A 26,994-nucleotide genomic window follows, 5' to 3' on the forward strand; every position below is an offset into this window, starting at 1 on the left:
TTTTATTTTAAAGACAGGTGCCTTATAGGATGATGTTACTGCCGCTGAAATAGTTCTTCATTGTATTTTCTTAGTTTCAGACAACCACATCTTAGTACTTCTTCCTCTGGGAAAGGTTCCTGGCCTGGGCAGAGAGACTGTCATGCTGCTCTGTCTGTCCCTAAGGCTGCAGGGTTGTTGTTTGTTTCTAAGTTGTCTGTTGGCCATTCATACTCACTGAGCATCCCATATGCTGCCTTCTGTGGGAAAATACAAAGACAGGTATATGTGGGAAGAAATCAGATGAAGTGGGGACCCCATCAAAAGAAGGATCATGTTTAACTTCTGAGAGTTTACGAATCCATTTGTCAAAACAAATGTGATGGGGTTCTGCTGTGCACAGGGGGAGGCGCTGGGTGCTGCAAGGGGCTTAAGGGAGATCTGCAAGGCCACTGGCTTCCAGGAGCTGGTGCTCAGGCTGGGAAGGTAAGACTTTGAGTGTGTGAAAAGAATTTTTTAAGAAAAAGAAAGGAAAGTTTAATACAACAACATAAAAGTCATCCCAAGGCTGTGTGGAGTACAGGTGCAGAGTCCTAGCAGGAGGAAGAGACCACTTTTGGGCCTGCATGGGCTACAAGGACAGCATGAAGTTGGAACGACTTGCGCTGAGAGTGGAAGCTACAAGGCATCTTAAGGCCTGAGTTCAGGAATCCTAGCATGTTAGTTATTTCTGCCACATTCCATTGGTCAAAGCAAGTCACAAGGCCAGCCCAGGTTCAAGGGCAGGGAAATAGCTTCCACCTGGTGATGGGAGGCATGGCAAAGACACATTGCAGAGGGGCATGTCCCAGGGACGTATGATCCATTGAGACCTGTTTGAAACAGCCCAGCACAAAGGCTAGTAGTAAAACTTTGTGACCCAAGTTCTCCGGGCTTGTGCAAAGGAGAGCTTTTGAAAATTTTTTTCTCTCTTACAACTGTTTTCTTATGTGGATAACAAAATGTAACATTATTCCTATTCACATTTAACATAGGCAGGTAGCACTTATATAGATGTATGTAGTCTTTCTAGTTTAATATAAAAGTATTATTAATTAATGATTGTTGATTATCAAGCTGCTCATATTACTGCTGTCGTTTTTTGTGTTCTGAGCACAAAATGTAAGTATTGTGGACATCCAAGGAAGTGTTTGGTCCATGGAAAGGGCAAGGGCTTTGGGATCAGACTGCTTGGGTTTGGATTCCTGGCTCTGCCACGTCTGGGCTCTGGGACTCTTTCAGCCTTTGTATCTTTATGTTTAACCTGAGGATAATTGCATTTTCCCTGCAGGTTTGTTCGTTGTTATTGCTAGTTCTCTATCTCTATACTGAAAGAATTTAGCTTTGATTTAGTTTTTAGAAAATTAGCACTTCTGTTTAAAGATTATAACCTGACTTAATTTAGTAGAATCCCCTATATTTTGTTTTTCATATTTTACGTCAGCCTCTCAGTGGCCCACATTTTTTTAAATAGAAGTGCTGTTATTACACATTCTCCTCTGAGTTGGCATTTCTAGCACACAGATTCTTTTTTGAGCTGCTTTTTGTAGAATGGAGCATCTCAAGCTTGGACAGACTTGAGTTTCTCAGCAGGGTGCCCATTGTTGGAAAGTGTAAGTGGGCCCCAGGCAGGGAGACCAGCGAGCCTCTGCAGAAGGATGGTTCCCCTTAGCAAGGGAGTCAGTTCAACTCAGTAAGCGTTATTTCCCCCCCGAGCAATTTGGGCTTAATTGCTAAAGACTTAGTCATGAAACTGGGGCATTGTGAAAGGTTTATGATCAATAATTACAAAATAATCTTAATAATGGCTACTATTATTCAGTACTTACTCTGTGCCAGGAACTATGTGCTTTACATGCATTTACCCTCAGAACTACCCTAAGAGGCAGGTGCTATTATTATCCTTATTTTTTTTTTTAACGTTTGTTTAATTGAAGTATAGTTGATTTACAGTGTTGTGTTAGTTTCAGGTGTATAGCAAATGATCCAGTCGTATATATATATATATTTTATACATTCCTTTTCAGATACTTTTCTGTTATAGGTTATTACAAGATAGTGTATATAGTTCCCTGTGCTGTACAGTAGGTCTTTGTTCTTTATCTGTTTTATATATAGTGGTGTGTGTATGTTAATTGCAACTCCTAATTTATCCCTCCCCACCCTGTTCCCCTTTGGTAACCATAGTTTGTTTTCCATGTCTGTGAGACTATTTCTGGTTTGTAAATAAGTTCATTTGTGTCATATGATATTGATCTTTCTCTAACTTACTATTATCCTCATTTTTAAAACCTAAAAAAATGACATAGGAATTTATGAAAGTAGTGTAGTATGTTGTAGAAAGTTACAAATACAGATGGGCAAAAATAAGAAAATGAAAGCATCATATTCCTACTATTCAGAAAATATTGTGCTCGCTTTGGCAGCACATATACTAAAATCAGAAAATATTAACATCTTATTATGTGAACTTATGAAAATTAAGAAACTTCTTGTCTCCCAGCAAGCCTAATTTTTAAGACTATTATCTAAAACCATAAAAAAGAAATTCTTATTTTAGAACGTAGGACTTGAACATTGACCCTTTCTTTTTGTTTGCATTCCTGCTTTACCAATCATAATCACCTCTATCTTTGACAAGTCCAGTCGAATGTCAGGGAAGGGCAAAAAAAATAAGCATATGAATGCATAAAAAAAATCATTCCATTGTATCAGTTAGCTATTGCTGGGGAACGACCACAAAATCTCACTGGCATAAACAATAAGAATTTACTCTTGATCACACATCTTTGGTTCAGCTGAAGTGGTTCTTCTTAGGCTACAGGTCTGCAGATCAGCTGAGGTGACTCATTTTGGGGCCCAGGCTAGAGGGTTAATAGCTACCATGGTTTGTTATTCTCATAATGATGGCAGGAGCAAAAATGGACAAGCCCAATTTGGGATAAACTGGACACATATATCCCAGAGGCTAAGTTAGATGTCAAGTCTGAGGTTAAAAGGGTGGAGAAGGGCCCCAAGGCCAAGGCAAGTGTATGGATGTACAACAGTTCTGCAGGGAAGTGAAAAATTAGGACTAATAGTTTAATCTACCATACCTCCTTCCATGTTTATACATTTATCCATCTACCCATTATCTATCTTATAAATAAAAACATACATATACACACATAAACACTATATAATATACATATATACACAGACACACAAACAAGATAAAATAACACATATAGCTCTGTGTCAAAATCTTTATGAAACATGAAGATAGGATGGCATGTGGAAGCAAGGGGAACAGCTAAATGTGCTAATGTAACAGACCTGGTGTAAACTGAGAAGAAGGTCTTGGAGAGTGTTCTGCATATTGGAAAACATAGTTAAGAGTAAATAGAAAAGCATTTCAAATAGGAGGGGAGGGATGAATTAGGAGTTTGAGATTAGCAGACCCAAACTACTATATACAGAATAGATAAACAAGATCAGACTGTATAGCACAGGGAACTACATTCAATAGCTTGTAATAATCTATAATGAAAAAGAATATATATATATATATAGCTGAATCACTATGCTGTACACCAGAAGCTAACACAACATTGTAAATCACCTATACTTCAATAAAAAATAAAAAGCATTTCAGGGACAGGACCAACAGAAATTTGGTGATAAATTGAACACTGGGAACCAGGATGGGGAAATTAGGGTTAAAACAGAGTGAATGAGACGATATTAAAAATGTCTACAATTCTGTGAGCCTAGGGAACTTGGGGAATCACGCTAGTGTTGACCAGAAGGAATTTGTGAAGAGCGACTGGAGGAGAAGAGTTGGTCTTTCCATGGTTAGGCTTCAAGTATCAGCAAACATCAAATTGTGTTCTCCAGATGATTGGATTTGGTGGCATGGTGACACAGGAGCACTAATTAACTTTCTTTGTTGTCATAGCCTAATGTCTCTTCCAGCTCTTAAATTTATAATCCTTTGACCTTTATTGAGACTTACAGCTGGAGCAATATGAACAAACTATTTCCCCAAGGAGTTTAGAAAGAGAGAAAAGAACAAGACGTATATGTCCAGAGTCAAATGGTACGTCCTCCATAAATGTTCTTGGCCAGCATAGCGTGGTTGTTGTTATTCCTTTTATTCTTCTTTCTGTTTCTTTAGTTTGAGAACCTATATGCTGAATATTCTTCTCTAATCCATCCACAGACTCCACCTACCCCTCTTGTCTTAGATCCACCCACGTCACACATTGACATTATGTCCTAGACCTGGAAGACATTTGGGAATTTGATCCCTGCTCTAAGGCTTAGGGGTTACTAATTGCTGATGGGAAGGTAGAAAATACTCAAAGAAAATCAGGAAAAACCAGAGGGAGGTGAGCACAGAGTCATGAAAGTCGAGATTAAATAACATTTTAAAGAAGCACTAAAATTAGCTGTTTGGTCCAGAAAGCTGAAAACCAAGCTTGTTAAAACCTTTGTTGTTCTTCTACAATTTGACTAGATTTTAAACTCTGCCAAGAGTAGAAACAGTATCTTTTCTATGTTCTGAAACTTTATCTTGCGGTGAGGTTACAGTGCTATACTCTACAGGTAATTCATCAATTTCAAAAGAAAAAAGGAGGGAAGGGTGTGGACACAGGAAGAAAAAGAGAACAAAGGATTTAAAGTTGCCTCACTCTTCCAAATAATAATAAAGTTCTTGTCTAGAATAATCCAAGTGAAACAGATCTTTTTGCACACTTACCACTTTTCCAGGAGCAATGAGAATGGTGAAGTAGTTTTCCTACGTGTGGATATATTCAAGAAATACTCCTTTTTTTTCTTCCCATTAACCATTTTCTCCAGCTCAAATGTCTCTCCTAACAAGTTTTTCTTCTCTTCAACCCCTTCTGTAGAAATGACTTGTTGATGGTCTGTCGCCAGCTGAATATGGAAGAGTCTGTAGCTGAGATCATGAACCAACTGGGCGCAGATGAAAACGGAAAGATTTCCTTTCAGGATTTTACAAGGCGCCGCATGCAGCTCGTCAGAGAAATTAGGAAGGAGGAAGTAGGCCTTTCTGAGAAGTCAGACAACTGCTGTAAAAAGAAGAAGCTGAGGGACAGAATTGCCTCCTGGCCCACAAGCAGCGACAACAGTCTGGGTAGGTACAACCGGGTGACACTTGGATAGTGCACCATGCACCCTGCTTCATGACCTCCCTGAAAGGGGCTGCCCAGCCCTGCTGCCTTGTGCCCAGGCTGACTTCTGGTCCACACTTGCCCTGGGTGAGCACTCACTAATCCCCTAGTTCTGTCCTGTGGCCTCACGGTTCCTGGTTTACTGCTTTCTTTGTTTTAGTCCTTCCATTTCCCACGTGTGATAATGCACGCAGACAGCCATGAGAGAGGCAGGGCAGACTGAGTGGGAAGGGTGGTCGTCGCATCAGCAGGCCTCAGAAACAATTTGGGGACTTACTCAAAGTTTGGTTCAGATCTGCACAGTGAGATTTTTAACCATTTCTTTTTAATTTAGTGTTTAAAAATGCTTTTACAAACATAGTTTTCCTGTCCATAAGTATTATTGTTTCCTCCTAATGAAAGATAAGCAATTTAAGGAAAATCTTTGAAATGTTGATAATTATTGAAGCTGAGTGATGGGGATATGGGGTTTATTAGTCATCTTTTTAAGCACTCAGATATATATAAAGTTCGTAAATTTCTGCAATAGAAAGTTTAAAAGAAAAGATGCATCTTAAAGGTATAACCTGAACAAAGGGATGCAGCAGAGGGTCTGAATTTTCTGCCTGTGCTTCAGGGAACTTTTTCCCTTGGAAATGTCTCCAGGATCTCTCTTTGTTTCTTCCTCTGCTAGGAAGATCTAATGGCAAGAAGCTGCATGTTAATTGTCCATCATTTGTTAAATATATACTAATTAGCTTGCATAATTCTGTACTGCCCCACCACACACACACACCCACACACACACACCCACACCCACACACACACACACACCCTGAACGGTATTCCTGGCAGTGGAGTAATTTGGAGCATTATTATTGAGTAATTGAAATAATAAAAATGTCCTCATATCCCCTGTGCCTTACTAATCTTAATGGATTCCATTTTAGCTTCAAATCAGATGTCTGGTAATGCATGTGCTCTCAGAGTAATATGTGGAAATATTTAATTTTTGAAATAACATTTTTCTGAGTGTTAAAGTAATATATGTTCATTATAGAAAAATAATGGGGAAGAGACAAGCAAAAGAAAGTAAAAATCATCCTTAATATCTCACCACCCAGAAATAATAACTACTGCTTACATTTTCACCTCCCACTTCTCATGTGTGTGTATGTGTGATTTAATTATTTTTTTTTTACTAATTTTCACATACTTTCCATCTAGTTTTATATCCTGCAGTTTTTCCTTTGCATTTCCTCATGCTTTTAATTAGTATTAGAAAGCATGATTTATAATGGTTGTGTGACATAAAATGGACACTTGGTAATATTTATTAAATGAAAGAATGAGTGGAGTTCTTTTTGCTAAGCTGCGTTTTCTAATTTCTCTGCCAAGAACTTGGACTTCTGATATAAATACATAAGCACACATATGCATATATATTTGATGGGTTAAATAAACTGTGGTACATCTCAATAATTGAATATCATATAGCCATTAAAGAAATATATAAATGCACATCAAATGTGTTTATAGAAGGAATACTTGGATGGAAAAAATTATACTAACTTTAGAAAATATATTGTATTTTAATGTGTAGTAAGTGTTTATAAAATATTCCAAAAGGAACAGTTGTGATGGAATTGCTGCCCTCATCTATTAGCTTGACCATCTCCTAAGATTGCCCCAACTTGTTGAAAAATAATTCCCTTTCATTCTTTTCTATAACCACATACCCTTAAAGAAGAGGTAACTGAAAGGAGGTGAATCATAAAACATGTCATGAACTGAGGAAATGCCAGCACATGTAAAACCTTTTACCACTTGATCCTGGTCGTTAAGGCTTCAGAGTCATATTATTTGAGTGTGAATCCTGGTTCCATCACTTTCTGCCTATACCACACTAGACAAGTTACTTACTCTCTCTGTAGCTCAGTTTCCTCATTAAGTGTAATGTGAGAATAATTATTGTAATTTGGAGGAATAAAGAAGCTAATAGGCACATAAAACAATACCTGGCACATAATAAGCCCTAGACACAAACTAAGTTAATATTGTTATTATTATTACCACTCAGTTTTATTTCCTGAAGATTGTCACAATTACAACTCATAGGCTGGAAAACAACTTCCTGTTCAGTCTAATGTGAATCAAATGCATTTAAAAAATCTGTAATAAGTATACAAATATTTGTGTGTTCAGTTAGTCCTTCTCTTTTCTACATCCTTCCTCTTTCCTTTGGATTCTGTAGAGCTAAACTCTAGGATCCCCCATCTTGGGGTTGGGGGAAGAAGCCCTTTCTTGAAAGCAATGCACCTTCTAACTGCTACCTCACTTCTCTGCTCCTCTTCACAGCAAAACTTCTTGAAGAGTTAGTCTACCAATGTTGAATGTTTATCAGTCCTCGCCTCTCATTCTTCCTTCAACCCACTCTTCCCAGCTCCAGGCATCAGCCCTCCCCTGCCCCTGCTCTGACTGCCTCCATGTTGACCAACCCAGCGGCTCCTCCCCTGTCTTCATGTAGATCTTTGGCATTCGCTCAGCTGACTACTCCTTCCCTCCAGCTGTGCTTTATTTTCTTGGACTTCTCAACACCACCTTCTGCTGGGTTTCTGTCTACTGTTTTGACTTCCCTTTCTCTCTCTTCCTCTCCTTCTCTCTTGTTCACTCCTCTTCTCCTGGACTACTCCCAAATTTTGAGGGGCTTTGGGATCACATTTTCTCCCTAGATGATCTCATGTGGTCTCATGACTTTAAATACTATTTTTGTGTCAGTGACTCCCAAATGTGTGTATCTAGACCTGCCCTTTCCTTTGAGCTTCAGAATCAGGTAAAACCGACACATATCCCTGGATGTCCTACAGACTCAACCTTCCTTAACATGCTCAGAAAGGATTTTTGGTTCCTGTCCCCACCCTTCCTCCCAGGGTCATTCCTCTCCCTGGGAGGAATCCCACCCTCATCTCTCCCCATCAAGGAAATATCACATCCTCTAGTTTGCTCAAGGCAGCAAATCCTGCTCTCTCTGTCACCAAAGTACATACAGAACTTGTCCACTTCCTTGGCTCTCCTGCCACCACCCTTTTCTAAATCACCATCATGACTTGCCTCGGCTACTAAAAGAACCTGCACCTGGCCTCCTGATTGCTCCCTTGACTCCCAACATTTCATTCATTACCCTGCAGTCAGAGTGGTCTTTTAACATTGTGAAAACATACTTAGGTCATCCCCATGCCTGCAACGCTCCATAGCTTCCGTATCACCTAAAATAAAGTCCAATTCCTTACCGCAGTCTAGCCCATACCCACCACTCGAAGCTGATCTCCTAACGATTCCCCTGACTTACCATGACATAGGCTTCAACCTCATTGGCCTTACTGCTGTTTCGCTGACCTAGCAAATTCACCCAGCCTCCAGCCATCGCCCTGTTTGTTCCCTCTCATCTAGAACACTCTTCTTTTTGACCTTCTCTTTGCAAGGCTGACTCTTTCCTGTTACTCAGATTTCAACTTAAATAGCCCCTCTTTGGAGAGGTCTTTCCAAGCTGATGTAACCGCTCCTCATTTCTTCTTTCACATCCCTTATTGCTTCACACCCCTAATTCTTATCTGACATTGTATTAAGTGCTTACTCAAACACTTATTTATCTGTCTCCCTAGTGCAATGACAGCTCCAGCAGAGTAAAAATGATAGCCTTGCTGGGGCACTGCTATGCCCCAGCCCTGAGAACAGTACCTGCGCATGGGACGTGCTCCATGCATATTTGTTGAAGGAATGAATGAGTGAATGAGCAGTGCTCTGTGTTCACGCTCTTGTAGGGATTCACAGAGGTGCAGTGCATACCTCCAGACACTAAGTAACTTATAATTTAATTGTGGAGTCATAAACACATGACAAATCAGATCTCAATAAGGTCTAAGTTAGAGTCAGTGAAACTTTAGAGGCCATTGAATGGTGGGGAAGATAAGGTCTATAAGGAAACCTGAGAAATGCTACAAGCAGGAGTTCTAGGAAAGGGTTGAAATTTTACCTGTGACTGCATCGTGAAGGGAAGTAGAAACAATGCTGTGCTGTAGCAAGAAAAGCCTGAGAGAAACTTAGGTTTACCAGTTAAGTATCAGAAAAATTTTATTGTCAGCCCTGTCATTTCACAGCACATCCACAGCAGGGAGTTGAGTTGGCAGAAAAAGAAGACCTGTCAAAACATGACATGCTCAATTGGGAAGAGGAATTTCAGTAGATTCATTTTTTTCCCAAATGTTTTCCTCAGCACACTGATTTCAAGAGGTGGTCACAAATATTGTGTGGAAAAAGAATTTCTTCGAGAAATGCATTTGAAAACTTTGGGTTAAATTAGATGAACAGTTTTCTTTACTGGGAGACATCTCAGAGCCTTTGATGTGCTAACGTTTCTTGTGAATCTCCAGGAGAAGAATGAACTAAATAGCATTTTCCACATTTAATTGACCATAAACTTTTATTTACAGATCTTCTCTTTGGCCTTTCTCAAATACACTTTGGGGAAAAATTAAGGTATCTGATCAACTAGATCATAATAGATTTTTGTATCTATTTTAAGTCATCTTAGAAATAGTACTTTAAAATGTTATGCCTTTCAGGTACCAGCTATATAAAATTTAATAGTTACAGCATTAAGAGTAATAAATGAAGTTTAAAAATCACCAATATTTACAATGTGCAAAGCAATTTTCTAGGAATTTACTTGTATTATATGCTAAAAAGAAAAATCCCAGTTTTACCGCTGACTTGCTGTGGGACTCAGGCTCTGTTCTGATTATTCTGAGCTTTACTTTTCTTGTCTCTAAAGGGAGAGTACTAATACCTACATTATAGGGTATTTGGAAGGACTAGTGAAATGTCACTTGTCAAGTTCCCCTACAGTGTCTATTCACATTAGGTTTTCCATAAATAATAGTATTGCTTAATCATCATTTTCATCTCTAATCCTCGTGACTCCTTTCCAAGTTTAATAATAGAATCCTCCTTGTAAGGAAAAGGACACTGAGACTCAGAGAAGTTAACTAACTTGCTGTAAGCCACAGAGCTACTAAGGAGTTGAGAACGCTAAGACATTACTTATTGAAAGAGATAATTCTTTGAGTCCCCCAAAGTCTAATTTTTGCTTAGAAACTGTCTTGATGACCAAGATGCAAATTTAAGAGAACACTGTCATCCAGAGGCCACTCCCAGCAATTGCAGACACACGGTCCCCACGGTCTTGAGGAGGGATCTGAGGACAATGCCTGTGAGAGAAGCCCATCTCTTTGGCAACAAAGTGACAGCATACATTATTTATTTGGTTGTGTGTGTGCTGCCTAGTTTCCCAGTGTAAATTTATTTCCCAAAATAAATAATCTAGATTCGTTATAATTATTCATAATTTTCATTTACAAGTTTTGTGATTTGTAATTTTTCATTTTAAAATTAAAAAGATTTAAATTTAAATCACATATAAAAATTGTGATTTAAAGTTTTTTTCAGTTTTCTTTGTGATGAGAAAAGACTCTGGAGTTTAAAAAAATTGCTAGCATTAGGCATTTATATATGTTAGCAGTTGCAACAGAGCCTTTATTCAAACATCCCCTTTTAAATAAAGTTTTTTACTTCAACCAAGCTGTAAACTTTACAGGTGATTTCCACATTCCTGTCCAATGTGTGAATTATGTGGAAGAGGTAGTGCTTCAGGGTGATGACCACTGAAAAAAAGTGCTGAACTGCCTGAAGAGAGCTGATATAAGCCTGCAAGTTTGTGTGATGAGGTTGTTACACGTCTGTGCTTTCCAGATCTTTGGGGGTACTTGTTTTTCTTCTTTTGGTCAGGTCTCAGAGAGCCCAAGAACTGATTTGAGTCAAATCCCCATGGTTTTAAAACATTGTTTAATACAGTAGACATTAAAACCTGCTAATTAATGCAACTAAATTTAATTTATGCTAAGATTAGAACAACGGGCACAATTTCCAATAACCTGTATCTTCAAAGATGCTTTATTGGCCTTTCCTTGAAATATATTCCCACCTGAGGTGTCAGCCTTCGTTACTGCTCTGACGGTGGCCCTGTGGTCCAGGAGGAACATACAAAGTACTGACGTTTCTTGGAGAAACTAATAGCAAGAATTGTCCTTAATAGGAACTCAAAGTAAAAAGTTAGATCAAAGAATATGTAGCTCAGACTGGAAAGACTCCACACCCCACAAGCCTGAGGAAGGAAATGTAAAGAGATAGTCTGATTCCTCAGCAGATTTAAAGAGACAAATAAGCAGACCCCAGAATTTTGGTTTAGCATCTGGCTTTTAAAAAATTAAAAACCACAATTAGTTAATATACTCCAAACCTGTCTAGTCCTGACACATCCCAATTTTTTTTCAGAATGACTGTTACTCTTAAATATTGTTGCATTTTTTTCTGTGTATAAATATTTTTCTAAACTCTTAAAACTGGTTAAATTAAGTAAGACAAGAATTCAACACTTTTAAATCCAATTAAATTGACACTAGTATGTGGAGTTCTGGCTGGTAAATTAAGACAAAAGGTTTAACTCCTTTATGCACCCTGGATGAGAAATTAATAATCAACACAGAGTCTTTTAAATAAAATCATTCATGAGAGTGATTCATTGTTAAAAATACTGCCCAGCTAACATGAAACCAGACTAAAGTTACAGTAGTTTTTAGCCCAATTGAAGGTTTCAGGAAGTTTGCTTTTTTGTTGGTGGTACTGATAGCTTTTACATACTCTAAGCCCCATGTCATAGGGTAAACAATATGTTTATTTATTCTACTTCTAAATTGGGAGTTAGAATAGGCTTCTAAAGTCTTTAAGTAATAGGTACCATGTTACGTTCTTCTGTTGCATTCTGAGGGTACTGCCAGCAACTGTCTATAGACCGACTGTTTTTAGATTTAGTGTGGGTAGACTTAGTTCTTGATTAACTTAGTCCACTTGTATCCCTTTTCATTAATCTTTGTCCTTCCTGTCCTTGCGCAGTCCCTCATCCCCACTGGCTCGTCTGTTCATACTTCTCAGGTTGTCGCTGCCCTGGTCCAGATCTGCGTCCTCCCCCCATCTTCTGAATTACTGCAGTTTCCTCCTAACTGTTCTTTTTGCCTGATTCCAGTTGATGCTACTATGACTTCCTAATATTTAAATATGTACTCATGGTAAAAATGCACTGATTCTCCTTTCTCTGCTTAATAGACTCTACAGTTTCACCTCTGAACTGAGGTGTCGAGACTGCTTACCATCCAGTGGGCTGCTCCTACCTTATCTCGTCTTCTTCCCCATCACTTTTTTTTTTAATTGAAGTACAGTCAGTTACAATGTGTCAATTTCTGGTGTACAGCACAATGTCCGAGTCATGCATATACATACATATATTTGTTTTCATATTCTTTTTCATTAAAGGTTATTACAAGATATTGAAGATAGTTCCCTGTGCTATGCAGAAAAATTTGTTTTTATCTACTTTTATATATAGTGGTTAACCTTTGCAAATCTCAGACTCCCAGATTTATCCCTTCCCACCCATTCCCCCCAGTAACCATAAAATTATTTACTGTGTCTGCGCATCTGTTTCTGTTTTGTAGGTGAGTTCATTAGTGTCCTCTTTTTTCTTTTTCTTTTCCTTTTTATTTTTTTTTTAGATTCCATATATGAGTGATATCATATGGTATTTTTCTTTATCTTTCTGGCTTACCTCACTTAGAATGATGATCTCCAAGTCCATCCATGTTGCTGCAAATGGCAGTATTTTATTCTTTTTCAGATGGATTCTTAGCTTCAGTGTTGCTGGCCTTCTTGTTGATACTCTCTCCTCAAACCTGCTTTTTGAGTTTGGTTCCTTCTGTACGATATTAGTTAGAGCTTTCTGGTGACAGGTGACAAACACAACACTAATATTTTGAAGGGGAAGGGAAGAAGGAGGGGGAGGGAGGGAAGCATGAGTATATGGGAGAAGTCTAGGCAGTTAGATGTAGCACAAATAGTTCAAGGGACTCAGAGGTCATCAATCTTCTTCTGTCCATGCCTCAGCCCTTTCCTTAAAAATGGCTTTATTCTCAGGCTCCTTGTTGTGGCCGACAGCAGTCCTGGGATTACTCCCGTTCTTTCGAGCAACCACAAGAGAAAAGAGGGATTTTTTCTCTTCACAGCAGCTCCACAAAAATCCCAGAAATTGGCCTCCTAGGTTTTCCTGGTCCATATACCTCTCCCTGGACAGGTCCCTCTGGCCAGAAAAGTGCAGTGGTCTGATCAGCCAGGCCTGGACCACATACTTAACCTGTAGGATAGGAGTGGAGTTGTTTCTGTTCACATAATATGGACTGAGCGTTGAGGAAAGGAGGCGGGGAATCAAGGTGCTGTCACCATAGGAAGAGGGAATGGATGCTGAGCAGGCAGAAAATGCAGATGTCCACCACATGGCCCTTCTCTATGTAAGTCTTGTCTCCTTTCTTTTTTTTGAATATGTACTCTTACAGTTTTCAAAAGGCTTTAACAATGCTGCATGAAACTGACATGTACACATATATATTTAGCAACTAGGAGATTCATATGTGTCTTGTCACACAACCAATTTGTAAAAATTTTTAATGAATTCTGTTTTTTAAATCTGCTTCTATTATATCCTATGCCTACATCTAGCATTGTTATAATTATTCATTTATATGTCTGTCTCCTGTGTTATACATGATAAAAAATCTTTCATCAAAATGGGTATAGACAGAACATATCTCAGCATAATAAAGGCCGTTTGTGACAAATCCATGGCTACATAATACTCAGTGGTGAAAAGCTGAAAGCCTTCCCACTAAATTCAGAAACAAGGCAAGGATGCCCATCTTAATTACCACTTCTATATAACATAGTTTTGGAAGTCCTAGCCAGAGCAGCCAGGCAAGGAATGCTGGAGAAGGTGTGTAGAAAAGGGAACCCTAGTACACTATTGATATGAAAAAAAGCCACTGTGAAAAACAGTATGGAGGTTCCTCAGAAAACTAAAATTAGGACTACCAAATGATCCAGCAAGTCCACCTCGGGTGTATATCCGGAAAAAAAGAAATGACTAACTTAAAAAAAAAGAAAAAAACATATAACCCAATAAAGTTGTTCACAGCAGGACTATTTACAATAGTCAAGATATGGAAGCAACCCAAATGTCAGCCCAGTAGTCTGTTGATTAAGAAGAGATGTGAGATACATATGTAAACACAAACATTTATATATATATTTATATTTATATGTATATATGAATATTACTCAGCCATAATAAAAGAATGAAATACTGTCGTTTGCAACAGTGTGTCCACATGTATCTCTAGGTCCATATGGACCTAGAAAATATGCTTAGTGAAATTAGTCAGACAAAGACAAATACTATATGATATCACTTATATGTGGAATCTAAAAAATAATACAAATGAATGTATATACAAAATGGAAACGGACTCACAGACATAGAAAACAAACTTACCAAAGAGGAAAGTGGGGAGGGACAAATTAGGGGTGTGGGATTAACATATACACACTACTATGTATAAAATAGATAAGCAACAGGGTCCTACTGTGTAGCACAGGGAATTACACCCATTATCTTGTAATAACCTATAATGGAATATAATCTACAAAAATACTGAATCCCTAAAACTAACGTAGTTCAGGGATTAAACGAGTTTAAACTTGCTGTGGTGATCGTTTTGCAGTGTGTATGTGTATCGAATCATCACTTTACACACCTTAAACTTACATATGTTATACATCAATAATAATAAAGCTAGAAAAACAAAATACATGAATAGAACTACTGAAAGATTATATATGATGGAGTGAAAAATATGTGAGGTAAACAAGATGTGCCAAAGGAGATGAGAAAGGAAAAGCATTGTTGGTCAGGGAGACGAGAAAAGACTCCTGATAAAAAGTAAAGCCCAAGCTGGTCTTACAGAACTGGAAAGAATTAGAAGGCTGCAGAAATAAGAAAACACACCTGGGTGGTGATGAGCTAGAGAAGAGTTCATTAGAAAGTAAGTGACCTGCAATTAAATTAAATGTCCCTCAGACTCATTATGTGAATGTTTGGGGAGCACAGGGAAGTGGTTGGGGGTTGGAGGAGGACTAAAAGCCCCCGAAACAATGTGGTACATCTTCTTAAGCCATCAATTTAATTGATTGTTTGGAGCTAAAGTTGTGTAACTTGGTATTTTTTTCAAATTGTATTAAAATAAATGCTGATAGATGTAGAGTAGAATTCAAAATTCAAATGAATTTTCAAGGTAAAAACATGAGACCTCAAGGAAATCTCTGACTTGGAGGTAATTCAGTCTATCCCCCAGACTTCTTTGACTCTCCTGTCTTTGGAGTACTTTCATGGAAAAGACTGAGAAACACTGTATTAAAGGATCCCTTTAAAAGTGTATAAACCCTGGAGCTTCTTTCTCTTCGAGTTTGTTTTCTTGGGCTGTTTCAGGTTCTTGACATTTGAGTTGATAGTTGCTCTGGTACCAGGCAGAGCCCATCAGGGGCAATGAGTAAAGAAGACCTAAGGCTGCCCAAACACTGTTTAGATCATCAGCAAAGGCATTTTCTGGAGTGGCTATTGCAATGGCTTTGATAAGAAAGAAAAGAAAAGAAAAGAAAAGGTGAGAGGGAGAGAGAGAGAAAGAGGGAGAAAAAGAGAAAGGGAGAGAAAGAAAGAAAAAGAAAAAGAGGGAGAGAGGGAGGGAAGAAAAGAAAGAAAGGAAGAGAAAGAAAGAGAAAGTATAGAAGGTCCAACTCAGCATGTACACGGAAGCAATCCTGCAGGAAAATCTTGATTACCCAGAAGCAGCTTATATGTGGCAAACCTTGCTTTCAAATTATGAGCATAATTAAGGATATAACATAATAGTGTCCTTAATATTGCTCACAAATTTAGTAACCTGAAAACCAGCATCATCCATTAAAACAAAACATTCCCCTTTCCCCTAAGCCAGGGAAAACATGAAACACTAAAATAGAGGAAATCTGTTTGGGTTTAGTCTGAGAAGTCATGTCACTTGCCATGAGGCGACTAAGAGATCTTCTGAATAAGACAGTGGGAGAGGACATTGTGAATCATTCTCCCTCATTCCCAACACCACCAAATTATAGCCTCACTGGTTATTTAAGGTGTTGTATGTTCTCAGATAACTGAACACACATATTCAATGTGAGTACAAAACAGCTAACAAAACCAAAGACAACAGATGTTTTTGACATCATCTGAGACAGTGAGAATGATAAAGAGTCATTGGCATGTTATTTCTCAATCAGGATGAAACTATTTCTCTATTGGGTATATTTGAACTTCAATTCTTTGTGTATATGTGTATGTGTGCATGTAAACTTTAAATTCTTCCACTTAAGATGTCAAATTCTATTTATGGTACACTGGCTTTCATGTCTCCATTCTGCAGTCACTGCAGAAAGAAGGAAGAGAGAAAATACGGTATATATGTTTTTTAACTTTTAAGCAAGCATGTATAAGATCACTGGATTCTCAGGTATTTCTTGAGATATTAAGTATTTTAGATTTCTTTTGTAGATTAGTACCTTCTGTAATAAAATACGTGCTTCTGTGGTGGTCTAAATTCTTGTAAAATGATGTCTCAAGTAGTGCAAACTCCTGTCTTACTTCCCAATTTTGTCTTTTAAAAAAATTTTTTGAGCACCAATTTTTTAAAAATATACTTTTATTGAAGTATAGTCAGTTGACAATGTGTCAATTTCTGGTGTACAGCACAATACTTCAGTCATACAGGAACATGCATATATTCGTTTTCATATTCTTTTTAACCATAAGTTACTACAAGATACTGAATATAGTTTCTTGTGCTATACAGTATAAACTTGTTGTTTATCTATCTTATATATAGTAGTTAGTATCTGCAAATCTCAAACTTCCAATTTATCCCTTCCCACCCCCGATTTTGTCCTTTACTGGCATTTCAAGCTATTTAGTGCTGCTCTTTGTAAATATATTATTTTAGACTGCTTCCCAGAGGCATTAATCACTTCATTTTAGTCAGTATGAAACAAAGAGTTCATGGAAATGCAGGTGTGCTTATCTCAGGTGGTAACCCTGGCATGAAGGGTGCCGGTGATTACCTATGTTGATTGTATCTTTTGAACCACACAGAACACAATAAAATTGTTCATCTGTTTTCTCTCCAGCATGATTTAACTGAGGCAGTTCATTGTGTCACTGTTTTTATGGGATGCTGAAGCCATTCCAACTTCAGTGGCAGTGGTACAACTTGGCATGATTTTAGATACTTTTTATGGAATAAAAATGATTACTTGGCTGAGATAAGAGCTCAGTCTGTTCACAGAAAGTGTTTAGTTTGGCTGGACTATTTTATTGTCCATTGTTCATTCTAGAGAAATTGTCACTCAACGTTATAATTGCAAAAGGTTCAGGAAGGCTTATTTTGCTTCCTGTTTTATCTCTTGTGAGACTACTGCAAGTTCACGGGACAACATAAATGAAAGGGCATTAATAAATGACTGGTTAAATCAATTAAATTTTTATGGTTGTTTTGGAAGAATTTTGTATGGTTTCCAGTTGATCCATTTAAGTTTGCTATCTACAAGAAAATCTAGTTGAAGGAGAATTTAATCCAGTACCTGGTGTATTTATTTAGCTCTCATTTTATGAGTGCATATCAGTCAGTTCTAGGTAAACTTTAATGCAAAAAATTACCTTGTCAGATTTTTCTTTTGGTATTTATAGTGTTTTCTTTGACTTATCTGACTTAACATTTAGAGTACTTTGATAAAAATTTTCCCTTGAATTATAAGATGACAGCCCAGAGACTCTCTTAAATATCATCTAGTTTCACCCTCTATGTAGTGTATATAGATGAGGAAATGGAGACGTGGAGGGTTAAATAATAATTCTCAGGTCACAGAGTTAGTTGGTGGCATGGCTGGGACTAGACTGCAACTCTCCTGGCTCCTGGTTTGTTTTTCTACTAATTCACCCTGCTGTGTTCCTCCTTCTTTTTCTCTTGCTATATTAACAAAAACTCAGAATTCCAGCCTCTAAGATTGTTTGTTTTTCCATTAGGAATTTCTGTGTAGAGATTTAGGACTCTGAGCTCCCTGAAATCCCAAGGAGTAAATTTAGTCACCAATCTCACCTGTCCCAGTTGCTTTCATGCCAAAAATGCTTATATTTTTATAGCACTTCACATTTTGCCCTTTTCTTTTCCTTTTTTTTTTTTTTGAATGTGGAGATTTTTTAATAGCACATTATGTTTAAGGCTCCACAGTTATTAACAGACCAGGCTAGTATATACAGACTATCAAAGTGCTGCTTTATTTGTTTATTTTTTAGTTTTTTGTTGCTTTCAGGGGAAAGTAATTAGGTTAATTTATTTTTAATGGGGGCACTGGGGATTGAACACAGGACCTTGTGCCTGCTGAGCATGCGCTCTACCACTTGAGCTATACCCTCCCCCCTGCCCTTTTCTTTTTACTTGGGTTATATTATTCTTCAAAGGATTTTCACTTACTGTATCTTTTTTGGATAACAGTAACTAGGCCTAGAATCTGAGGGATGTATACAGTAACATTTCCACCTTACCGGGTGTATGTCAACATAGCACTTAGAAGTCATCCATCTCCAAACTTGCCAGTGGATGGTACTGGCTCTTGGGCAAAAACTCATATAAAAAAAGAACCCATTGCAAGTGTACACCTCTTGTATGACTATTGAGACCACAGTATATGATAAATACTTAGGTCTGCAGTCCATCACCTGGGAAAGAGTAGGTTCTCAGATGCAGAACTGCAGCTCAAAAGAAAGGGTTGCAAATGTTTACTAAGAGCAGGCAGACAACATACATGAGTGACGTGGACCAGATGGAGGCCCCAGCAAACCAGTGCACATTTGCAGAGAGGCAGCCGACGCTCAACTCCAGCCAGACGTGGGAGTGGGAACCACATTTCCCGACCTTGTGTGTGTTTGTTCAGTGCCAGAAAATGCTTTTGTTTTTTAAAAATAGGATCTCTCCAAATTTTCAATACTGATGACTACATTTTTTTAAAATGTTTTTTAACTAGAGCAGAATCAACAAAATATACCTGAGGACCAGATACAGTTCATAACCCACCAGTCTGCAGCTTCTGTCAGAAGAAAGCCTTACATCAACAGAGTAGGAAGTGGTTTGTTTCTGAGCCTTCATCCCTCGCTTTTGGGATAAGAGGAATTGGACTATCTAGTCTTCTGCTCTTAAACACTGGGAACTGGGGCAATACTCTAATATAGGGCTGGACTGGGAAACAGGGTGGGACAGGGATGGTACCCCAAAAAGTAAATCTCTGATATGCCTGATTTCCTAGTTTGGTGCTATTTGTATGTTAATTTCTCTTTAGTTGTTTATAAAATCTTTCATGAGTGCTGCCACTTTGCTTCATTTGGGGTATTAAGGAAGAACAATTGTCCGTTATTGGGCCACAATGTCAAAGGGGCAACAGCTCTGCCTCTTCATGGCCTGGGAATGGTTGCAGGATAATTAGAGGGAAACCTTGAAGGGGAAGGTGACCACAGAGGATAATGGGTGTGATTACCAGGTTCTGTTACGTCGTCTGTTGTGGAGATTCTACCCCCATTGCCAGCCTTGTAAGGGAAGAGGTTTGTTTTTATTGAGAGAGTTTTCTATCTTCTTCCAGCTTCCTGCTGATTTGCTTTGCTGTTGATTAAGTTATACCGTTAGAGTCTGTTCCTTTGGTTTATCACCAAGAAATGCTTTTGTTGTCATTTTTTTAAAATACCAGAGAACATAGTTAGCCTTATAAGTCATTCATACTGTGTATTAAAAAAATGATCAGACTTTTTACTTGAACTGGCTCTGATGAGGGAAATCTAAGGGAGAAATCCTGAAGGACAGACGTGGATGGGGGAGAATGAATGCTGTGTAAGAAACCTGAGGAATAAAGGAGGTAGGGCTTAGGAAAAACATTTTGTCTTTTTAACTTCTGCCTACGTCTGGTCTGGTAAGTTCCCATTCATCCAGTAATAGCATAGATCAGTGTTTCCTAAGCGGGGCTCAGTATGCTGCCATACTTTTAGGAATGGTGATCTTAGGTCTCAGAGTTGGAATAGGTCATGTGGCTGAAAGGAGCAAACAACCAAGGAGCACCAAGACAACTGAGGAATTCCTCTAAAAGGAAAGCTGGAGGGCGGAGGGTATAGTTCAGTGGTAGGGTGTGTGTTCAGCCTGCACAAAGTCCTGGGCTTAATCCCCAGGACTTCCATTAAAAAATAAATAAATAAATAAATGCATTAATAAACCTAATTACCCCCCAACAATAACAACAACAAAATAAAATGAAAGATAGAGACCAAAACAAGTAGAAGAACTTAAAGGGAACAGAGACTGTGCAAGGAGAATCTTCAAAATAGTCCCTCTTTAATGTCCTGTGAAATACAGGGGAAAATGTTGTATCCGCAAAAAAAGAACAGGATAAAAAGAAACATTAAAAAAAAACCTACTATGGAAAAAATACAACATAAATTAAAAGTTCAACAAAAAGAATGACAAATAAATAAAAGAATATCTTCCAGAAAGAGAAACAGAGAAACAAAGGAATGTAAGGTAGGAGAGAAAAGATAAGAAAAATTCGAGAGCTGGTACAGGAGGTCTACCAACCAAAAGAGAAAAGAAGATAGAGGGGAAGAAATCGTCAGCAAAATGGTCCATGAATTGTCATCCAAACCGAAGGATGTGAATTTCCTGATAGAGAGGACCTACCAAGTATCACCTGCCACAACACATGAAGACGTATTGTGAACTTTCTTAACACTAAAAATGGAAAAAAAGATAAATTTCTACTAGACCTCCAAAAAAAGGAGTTAGCCTAGGAAGAGAAATACTTGGAACCGTGAAATGAAGAGTGAAGACAAGTTAGAAGTGAAGCAAAATGGTCCTCAGAATCGGTCTAGATTAGAGCAGGTCATAAACTCCAGGAGAAATTTTTCTGACCAGATTTGATGGAATATCTATGCATCTTAAATTATTAACAGGAGATTTAGATAATTAGCTAAGAATCTGAGGCTGAATTCATGATATGTAGAAACTAAACAAACAAAAATACCAAAAATGTTTTAATTTTGGGGAAAACAAAAAATTGTTCAAGGAAAGAAAAGTAGGCATGGCCCATTTATGAACATATAGTTTTTATCATCATAATTCAAAGACATATTTTAAAGAACAAATACTGATTTCCATATCAAGTAACATGATGGGATATCAGGATGTATATTCTATCTGACATAATTCATAAATCTGGAATAACTATACTTTTAAAGCCTTCCTGTAACACATTGAATATCTAGCAAAATTGTAAAATTTATGAGTCTAAAATCTAGGTCAGTGAGGGAACTTGGAGCATCAAGCCACTTTTACCTTGAGATTATTGTCTGAACCTGGTAAAACTGAATTTTGAATTGCCTTGTGGGTCCTGGAAACAGAAGCCAAATTCCAAAGACTGCTCAGGTAGGAAATTTTATAAAATATATCTTTTTTTCAAACACTGGAATACTGGAGGGCTGTAGCCTCTGTGTAAGTTTGAGCCAGAACTATATCACCCCATATACTACCATCGGACTATTCTACAGGGAGATGCCTTAGAGATGAGTAAAAAGCAGTTCTAAAAGTATCTCCGCAAATAATTTTCCAGGGACTATAAGCAACTCAGTATCTCAAAGTACTACGTATGTAAGACTACATACCATGAGCAAGAACTAACATAAAAAACAAAGCCACCAAGATTTCATTTATTGGAATTACCAGACTCAGAATATAAAGTAATTATGTTTACTGTGTTCAGAAAGAAAATCTAAGGTGGAAAAAGAAAACCAAAAAACCAAGCAGATTTGAAAAAGAACCAAATGGACATCTCAGAATCAGAAGTGTTAAAACTGATATAAAACTCGATTAAAATTAACAACAAATTAGTTAGAGATGAAGAGAGAATTAGTGAATAGAAGCAAGATTACATGGCATTATAAAGCACAGAAGAAGAAACACATGTAAAATGTAAAATATGAAAGAGAGACTGAGAGCCAGGAAATTTTAACAAAGTAAAATTGGATTCTCAGAAAGAGAGGAAAGAAAGAATGAAGCAGAAGTAGCATTTAAGGGGGAGGGTATAGCTCAGTGGTAGAGTGTGTGCTTAGCATGCACGACAGGACCTCCATTAAAAAATAAATAAATAAATAAACCTAATTACCTCCCCCCTCAAAAAAGAACAAAACAGAAGTAGCATTTGAATGGCTCAGAATTTTTGAAAATTGATAATAAAATATATTAACCAGTAGATTCCAGAATCCCAATGAGTCCTAAGCAGGAACTATGACAAGAAATACAAGTATCAAGTTACATAAGTAGATAATTAGATACACTTTAGTGAGCCTGTAGAACACCAAAGATAAAGAGAAAGTCTACAAAAGTACTTTTTGAAAGTCAGATTACTTTCAAAGGAGCAACATATAGGCTGAGAACAGACTCCCAAGAATGATGGAAGGCAGTAGGCATTCCTCTGTTCCCTATGTGCTGAGAAAAGATAGTTGACAAGTTAACACATCATACCCAGCAAAAGCATCTTTCAAGAACCAGGGTGAAATTAAGATATTTAAAGACATTGACACAACATTGTAAAATGACTATAACTTAGTAAAAAAAAAAAGTTTAAAAAAAAGATATTTAAAGACAGACATAAAGCTGCAGAAGATCGTCATTAAGAGATATTCTAAAGGATATATTTAAAACAAAATGAAAGTGGTTCCGGGTGGAAGTTCTGAGTTGGAAGGGAGAAAGAAGGAAAAAGAAAGTGGTAACTATGTGGATAAACTTAAATTAAATAAGCAATATAAAACAATAATACTTCTCTTAGAGTTTTAAGAGAAATAAATATACAATAGAAACACATAGGTTGGGAGTGGGATTTCAAGTTTTCTAAAGTTCTTATATTGTCCAGAGATAGGTAAAGATATTGATAAACTATAGATTCTGATAATTTAAGGATGTATGTTGTAATTTCTATCATAATCAGTAAAATAGAAAGCATTTAACTCTCAAACCTATAGATGTAAAATATGGAACGAGAAAGTGTTTCAAAAGGCAAGAAAACAGAAATATAGAATAAGAAGACATATAGGAAGAACAAAACAAGATGAAAGATTAATCTTTGTATTAGTATTTAAATTAAATGTAAATAGATTAAATTCTACCATTAAAGACATACATGGTAAAACTGGATTGTAAATATCTGCTCATGGGCTGTTTACAAGGGATAAATCAAAAAACAATGGAAAGTTTGAAAGTAAAACAATGGAAAAGTGTATTTAAGCCTTCCTCAACAAAAGAAATCTGGAGCAGCTACAAGAATACAAAACAAAACTGTCTTTAAGTGAAAGAGTAGGGTGTGGTTTTTTTTCCCCGTCACCAAATATATCATTCCAATACCAAGTCTCTGATTCTTTGACACCAGTCAGGTGTCCAACAATTCAGCTCAACCCTGACAAGAACTACGTCGGGTTAGCGCAGACCCTACAAGTTAAAGTGTCAGTCCCACAACCCTGCTCCCACTTCCGTTACCAGCCATGGGAGGGGGTCCCGTGGCTCCCTGTACTTCTTCCCACCAGCTACAAATTCAGGGGTTTCCATGAAACCTCCCTCAGGTTTGATAATTTCCACAATGACACAGAACTCAAGAAAAGTGCTGTATTTATTATTACAGTTTATTATAAAGGTACGATAAGTTAACAGCCAGATAAAGAGGTATATAGGGTAAGACCCAGAAAGATCCCAAGCACAGGAGCCCCTGTCCCCTTGGATTTGGCTTGCACCACCTTCCCAGCACGTGGATGTGTTCAATGACTTAGACGCTCCTGAATCCTGTTGTTAAGGGCACTTTACTGAGGTTTCATTTTGTAGGCGTGTTGATTAAATCACTGGCTGCTGACAGTTGACGTCATTCTCTTGCCTCTAGAACCCCATTTCTCCCCTCCCTTTGAGTCATCTCATTAGTGTACAAATGATAACTCATCACTCAGGAAATTCTGAGAATTTTAGGAGCTCTGAGCCAGGAAAAGGTAGCAAAAACCAATATATAGTTTTTACTATACCACAAAAGCATTATTTGAAGTAGGCTTATTTCAAAATGGTGAAGGATTAAATTCACCAGAAAGATGGAATGATTTAAAATTTGTATATACCCCCAAAAAGGCTCAAAACACACAAAAATTGACACCTGCAAGAGAAATATACCAATTTACAGTCGTTATGAAAGATACTAGAATTCTTATCATTAATTACTGGAATAAGCAGACCAAAAAAAAAAAAAAAAACCAAAACCCCAAATCAATAAAGCTTCATAAGATTTGATCAGCCCGATTAATAAGCTTGACATAATGGTCACATAAGGCCCACTCCATTCCAACAATTATAAGATACACCTTTTTTTCGAGTGTACGTGGAACATTTGTAAAATGTGTTCACATACAGGCCATAAAACAGATCTCAACAGCTTTAAAAGGATTGATATAATATAGGCCATGTGTTCTGAATACAGTGCAGTGAACATATAAATCAAAACACTACCAAAACCCCATATAATAGGAAATTAGGAAACATACTCTGAAACAGTTCATGGATCTAAGACAAAATTATGAACTTTCAAAAATAATTTGAACTGAAAGATTATGAAAATATCAATTGAAATGGAGCAGTTAGAGGAAATTTTATAGCTGTCTATGCATATATTAGAAGATAAAAGAAAAAAGGCTGAGTTGAGCATCCATTCCCAGAGTCTAGAAAGAGAACAGCAAAATAAACACAAATAAAAAAGAAGAAAGGATATAATAAAGATAAGAACCAAAATCAAGGACATAGAAAACAAGCACACAATATAGAGGCACAATATAGACTGAAAATAGTTTATTAAAAGACTTAGAAAATCGATATCTTCCTGGCAAGAATGCTAAAGTGAAAAAAGAGAAGGCACAAATAATCATTAAAAAAGAAAAGTAATAAAGGCCATTAGAGAGCAAAGATTGGTTGCTGAGTGGGAAGGTTTTACTGCCAAGTGGGCAACCCAATCAAGCATGGAGTCCAGGAGACTCCCCAGGTTGAGGTTGGGGGAGAGTAGACCACGGACTGTCTGGGTTCAGCGTTAGGAGGGCAAAGCACTTGGGCACTGTGGATTGGCAGTAGCCCAGTTTGTCAGTTGGCTGCACTCTGGACTGGCTGAAGGTCTTCATATTCATGAATGTGCATATACCCTTAGCTCAAAACTTCCCCAGGTTTACTGTTGGGGAGACACTGCTTTGGGAAAGATCCCCAGTGTTCTCCTTACTTGCTGCAAGTAATAATAAATCCTTCCTTCTCCTGAGGTTCACCCACCAAGAGATGAACCCTGTTTTCAAGTAACAATAAGATAGTGTTAATACAGGTTTCAGGATCCCCTAAACATTCTGCATTACCATCTGCCTGTGATGTGATGAGAGACCCCCAGGCATTTAAATGAAGGTTGGAAAAGGATGAACTGGAGGTAGAAAACAGAGGGGTGGCTAGGGTGGCCAGAGCACAGATCTGATATGAATAAATAAGTTGTGCCTTCCCTGCCTCGGAGCCGCTGCTGCCCCTGATGCTGCTGCTGCCGGACCGGGCAGACTTCCTCACTGCACCGGGCACAGGCTTTGTGGGGAGGCCAGATGGTCTGCGCAAGTAAGAGCTGGCCAGTAGAATGGGGAAGCAAAGTCTATCATACCCCGAAGACTTTGACTCATTAGTGGAACATTCCTTACTCAGAGACACATAACTTTGGCCCTGACCTAACTGGCTATTTTCATTGTCTCTAATACTAGATGTTAAGCACAAAACTAATGATGAAATTTTAGCCACTGGATAGGTGCCAAAGGTTTGTTTTTAAGAATTAGTCTTTTTAAACAGGTACCTCTCAGAACCTAGGAGGGTATACATTTCTGTCACATATTTGTTCCCTGTTAACTTGTGTAAAATGAATTCCAAATAACTACAATTGTGAAGTATGACCAAATAATTGCTAACATTTTGTTGGCCAGTTTATCATATATCAAGGATTGTCTAATATGTTCCACATATTATAATCTTATTTAATTCTCAGACACCTCTATGAAATACATATTGCTTTCTCCATTTTAAAGATGAGACAGCTGAGGCTTGGGTTAAGTAATTTGCTTGAAGGTCACATAGCTGGTCATGGTGGCTCTTTATTTGACTTCAAGAAATCTAACTACAGAACCCCAGCTCTTCACCACTATTCTGTGCAAACAAGTAAGTCTACAAAATGAAGCTGAAAGAGGGAAAATGTCTTTTTCTAAAAATGGAAAAATGGATTATTTATTCATAGACTGTGTGTAGATCTAAATAAGGTAATACATGCAAGATTCTTAGAACAGTACCTGGTCCTTAGTGGCTTTGAATAGATGTTAGTTGTCATGATTGTTTTGAGTATCTGTAAGGTGAATTTCAGGAGTTCCATGTTGGTTTGCTTTATTCTCACAGGAGGCTTGGCCCATGGGAAGGTGGCATGGTGCCTTTGGTAAATAAGCACAGTAATTGCAAGCTTTGGAACCAAACCTGGGTGGCACTTTGAAAATGGGATTAAAATCCTAGCATGTAGCTGCCAAGAACCCAGCAGGGCAAGGATCTCAGGGCTTGGCAGATTTTCTGTTCCAGCATGCTCTCTGAAAGCAGGGTTTTCCCAGTAATGTATTTTATAAACATGTCAAATTGCC

The 26,994-nt window shown here is 37.8% G+C and overlaps 1 protein-coding gene across 1 annotated transcript in view; it reads left to right on the forward strand.

Moving 5' to 3' along the window:
* The window catches only part of MCC (MCC regulator of WNT signaling pathway), a 387,851-nt gene that overhangs the window by 79,028 nt on the left and 281,829 nt on the right, over positions 1–26,994 (forward strand). Inside the window, exon 4 of the mRNA XM_010987516.3 lies at positions 4,911–5,158. Within this exon, the coding sequence (XP_010985818.3) occupies positions 4,911–5,158 (248 nt within the window). The remainder of the gene's footprint in view (positions 1–4,910; positions 5,159–26,994) is intronic.

This window comes from Camelus dromedarius, chromosome 3 (genome assembly GCF_036321535.1).
Source record: "Camelus dromedarius isolate mCamDro1 chromosome 3, mCamDro1.pat, whole genome shotgun sequence".
Taxonomy (NCBI): Eukaryota; Metazoa; Chordata; class Mammalia; order Artiodactyla; family Camelidae; genus Camelus; species Camelus dromedarius.